This window comes from Sinocyclocheilus grahami, unplaced genomic scaffold (genome assembly GCF_001515645.1).
Source record: "Sinocyclocheilus grahami isolate Dianchi unplaced genomic scaffold, SAMN03320097.WGS_v1.1 scaffold893.1, whole genome shotgun sequence".
Classification (NCBI taxonomy): domain Eukaryota; kingdom Metazoa; phylum Chordata; class Actinopteri; order Cypriniformes; family Cyprinidae; genus Sinocyclocheilus; species Sinocyclocheilus grahami.
Genome location: NW_015506072.1, coordinates 7002 through 11414, shown reverse-complemented (window position 1 = coordinate 11414; position 4413 = coordinate 7002). Strand labels below are relative to the sequence as shown.

The 4413-nt window shown below is 38.5% G+C and overlaps 1 protein-coding gene across 1 annotated transcript in view; it reads left to right on the top strand.

The window, feature by feature from the left end:
* LOC107563855 (macrophage mannose receptor 1-like) overlaps positions 1–3883 on the top strand; it is a 9747-nt gene extending 5864 nt beyond the window's left edge. Inside the window, exon 4 of the mRNA XM_016248823.1 lies at positions 3476–3883. Coding sequence (XP_016104309.1) covers positions 3476–3840 — 365 coding nt within the window. The 3' untranslated portion in view covers positions 3841–3883. The remainder of the gene's footprint in view (positions 1–3475) is intronic.
* The last annotated feature ends 530 nt before the right edge of the window (positions 3884–4413 follow it).

Sequence of the window (4413 nt, the reverse complement as noted above, 5' to 3'; positions counted from 1 at the left end):
TTCAAGAGGCACTGAACAAGGGGAAAAGTGTCCTTAATTAAAGGTAAAGAGATGAGGTATGGTGACCCTGCTTTAGTTACCCTGTCACCACACTGCTGTTTAAGAATTAATCTAAGTAGATTGTAATGATGTATTTAACTGCTAAATCTTCAGGACATCAACGAGACATATCTAGACTGGGACATAGCAGTGATTTTTTTTATGTATTTACCCCATATTTGTTGAAGAAAAAAAACTGACAAAGCAAATACAGTTCTTGAACAGGGATATTAGGACCAGTTTAATTCAGAAGGTGTTTGAGTGCCCTCAACCCATCCGAACTCAAAAGTGATTCAAATTCTTGAATAGCTCTGAAATCTTCACAGGCATCGTAAGAAACCGCTATGTCACCATCTAGATCTGGCTCTTCAATGTCCTAATGATTTAGCAGTTAAATACATCGTTAAAAATCCACTTAGACTAAGATATTTTTAACTTAAAAGTGACATTGAAAAGCTACCTACAGATTACTTAAGTTACTAAATTTAGGCCTAAATGAAATTTCAGACAACTGTACTCTACCTTTAATTATGGACACTTTTACCGCATATGAAACTTCCTTGGTCAGTGCCTCTTGAAGAAAACATGAACCAGAAAAGTTCCAGAAATAAAATTCAAATGCTTTTACTTTCCTGAACTGGGCGGTTGTTATTCGCTGCATTCAAGTACACAACCTGCAAATACAAAGGAAAAAAGAATAATGCAACAAAAAGAACACAAATAAATACATTGGAACTGAATGTATTACAAGCTTCTTTTCCATAAACAGGAATCAGTTTTCATATACATCATCGTGAATGGACTGTTTTTGATAGCAGATGACCAGTAACACTGTAAATCAAATGCATACATGGTGAAACCTGTGTTTTATAGGAACACAGACTAAACAAACCTTCAAATATTACCATGTCTCTATTTACAAGATTAAATATAAAACACATTTAGAAAACTTTACTGTCATTCCTATAGTTTTATATATAGCCTGTGTGTGTGTGTGTGCATCATTACAGTCTTTAAAAAGGGTTCATATGTGTATCTCTCATCATCAGAAGCCTGCAATCATTAGTAAACAGAAGACTTCCTATTAATAAAGTATCTGAAAAAGATCTACTCTATGAACAATGCATTAAATGACATTAAATAAAGACAAAATAAATGAATAAAACAAGCAAATGAAACGATAACTCACATGTATCTGGTCCACTGGTGCCATGTCTTAAGTCAAGAGAATTATAAATCATCTTATAACAGGCGTCCAAAACTGACTTCCGGAAAAGAGGAATAACCAATGACATTTGAGGTTACAATTAAAACAGCAAGCTCCACCCCACGACTGACAAAAATAAAAGTGTTCGCGCGAGCAGGTGAGGGAAGAGCGAGCGCGAGGATGTGGGGAATGATCATGAGCGCGCGAGGGTTTGAAATGAGCTTGCGGGCTCCCGTTTCCTCGCGTGTAAATCTGTTTTCCTCTCGCGGAATTGCTTTACCGAGCGCGCCTAATGGCATAGAATTGCCGCCATATGATAGTCCATTACAACATAAACCCTCGTTGCAGAGAAAAGTAATGCAGTGATTCAATATTAAAGCTATTTTAAGTCACAGCGCAGGGTTGACGTCAAGCTTCTGTGCTTCTAAATGTTTCTCTGTGTGCCACTGATGGTCTGTATTTGTGTGCGTTTCATTTAATGGTTTGAATGCACACGCTCCAGCCAATCAGAATCACGTTTTTAGACAGATCATGGTATCATTTAAATATCTGTGAATATTTAATACATCATAATTACCAGCTGTAGAAGCAGCTCAAGTCTTTAATCTTTTCACAAATGAGTTTAAAATATACCAGCACGAGTTTTTCAGATGACCGTCATGTTAGACCGTTTCATCTTATTGTTTCCATGGCGATGTGTCATGCTTGTCATGTGACACACCGCAGCCACAAAGCTGTAAATGAGCGATGTATCGCTTTTATTTCATTTTTCGTTTTATTCAAAATATTTACAAACGTGTTAATTATATTATGAAATATCTGATATTCCACTCCTCGAATGTTGAATGACGTGTTTCTGATGTTTGCACCGCTGCTCCTGTTCACATCCAAACCATAAAACAGCGTAAGAATAATGAACAAACCAATTCATGAATCTTTTTCTCATTTGTTTTTCTTAAAGTGAAAACAGGACTTGTCTTTGTCAATCTGCTGAAGAGTTGGAGAGACGCTCTGAGTTACTGCAGACAGAATCACACTGATCTGGTCAGTGTGAGGACCCAGAATGAGAGTCAACAGGTTCAGAAGATCATCAGTGATAATAACTCATCTGGATCTCATGTCTGGATCGGTCTGTTCAGAGTCAGAGACTCGTGGCAGTGGTCAGATCAGAGTGACTCCTCATTCAGATACTGGAAACCTGGTCAACTGGATAATTGGGGAGGTAGTGAAAATTGTACACTGATTGAAATGAAACCTCAGGGACTATGGTGTGATGTCTCTTGCACCAACCAATATCCTTTTGTGTGTCATGAAGGTGAGTAGATCCTCACAAAACACACACAATCCATTCATCACCTTCAGGGGCCCGTTCTCCGTACATCGCTAACTCAGTTAGCTGGATTTGATTGTTGATGATTTGGCCTGATCTTGGATTATTTGGTTCTTCGAAGCTCATCCCGGAGTTGCTTCATAGCAACAGGTCCGTGAGCTTAACCCTGCTCGGGAGCAGCTTATTTCATGTAGATTGCATCTTTTTAAGTGATACTTAAAATCTGTCCCAGCCACTTCTACTTTATTACAAGAGTACCCTACTGATCCAGGGACAGTAATTTACAATAATAATCATTTAAAAATTCATTTGAAAATAATAATGTTGTGTAGTCTATAATACTACAGTATAGACAGCCAGTTTTACTCACTGAAAGATTTATTCATGATAAAATAATAACTATAAATGTAGTGGAGTCTTACACACATGCTACACAGATAATGTAGAGTCGTGCATTAATGTGAGTGATGACAGATATAGAGGTGAGTGCTGACAGATCTTGACCCTTAAGAAACTTTAATTAATGCCGTCACGTAACAAATCTGCTTCAAAGATCAAATTTAATGAATTGCTAATTATTACATTGAACTAAAAATGTAAAGCCTGTACAAATACTAGAAATCGTGAAGATAAATAATTGGGAATCATGTAAAAAAAAAAAAAAAATTTTATTAAAAACATTTCATTTATCTATTATTACATTTATGTCGTTTTGTTCGCTTGGCTGTTTCCAGGTGTCTATTTTAATTATATGATGTCATTACGTTGCTGTCTTGCCGTCAGCCAATCGCTGCGCTGCTGATCGTGGTTTCCAGTATCGATACATAGCTTGTTTGTCCCGCATGTTGTTTTTGATCAGTCTCTCTCTAGTCTCTGCTTGTGGTTTGTTTGGTTTCCAGACGCTGAACTGATTGTGATCAGAGAGAATCTGACGTGGTCTGAAGCTATGAGATACTGCAGACAGAATCACGTGGATCTGGTCTCGGTTCATTCAGAAGAGATGCAGCGTCGTGTGATGAACGTGGTTAAACGGGCGTCTACTGCGGCGGTGTGGTTGGGTTTACACAACTACTGCAGCATGAACATGTGGTTCTGGCTGAGTGGAGAGATGGTGTGCTATCAGAACTGGGCTCCAGGGAACGGGACTACACGGGAAAACTGCAGCCTCGAGAGGAGAAAAGGAGCAGTTCAGTCTGGAGGAGATCAGCGCTGGATCAACCTTCCTGAATCTCACAAACTCAACTTCATCTGCAGCAGATATTAAGAGCGAGGAACACGCTAATGTGTTTCCTTACAATAGCAGTTTTCATAGGCCACTTCATTCTTTTTCACTTTTATTTGTACTTTTAGAAGTTCTGAGTGAATCTGCTTATTGGGTTTTAAAAGTGGCCAAAAGTCTGTTTTATTTCTGTGTTATAAATATGGGTGTTATATCTGATGTGGTTATGATTCTGTATGCTTTGCACTAATCAAATGTTTTGAACACAAGCACGGGATAACAGAAAAGCAGCTCAAATAAACTCATCTACAGCCAGATTTGTCTCCTCTTTCCTGATTTCCCCTCAACATCCCGGTGAACATAATTTAGAAGTAATAGAGCATTCTGATGAGGGAGGTTAAAAACAGGACAGAAAATAGCCAGTTTGAATAGGCGTGGAGGATTGCTATGATTGACTTGTGTATGTTTGGAGATGGACGCTGCCGTGATTTAGGTCAAAAACGCAGAAATACTCAGTACATATCAAACAATAAACAGGCAGTGATGTAGAATCGGTGGGTGGGGCTAAACAGGCAGTGATGTAGAATCGGTGGGTGGGGCTAAACAGGCAGTGCTGTA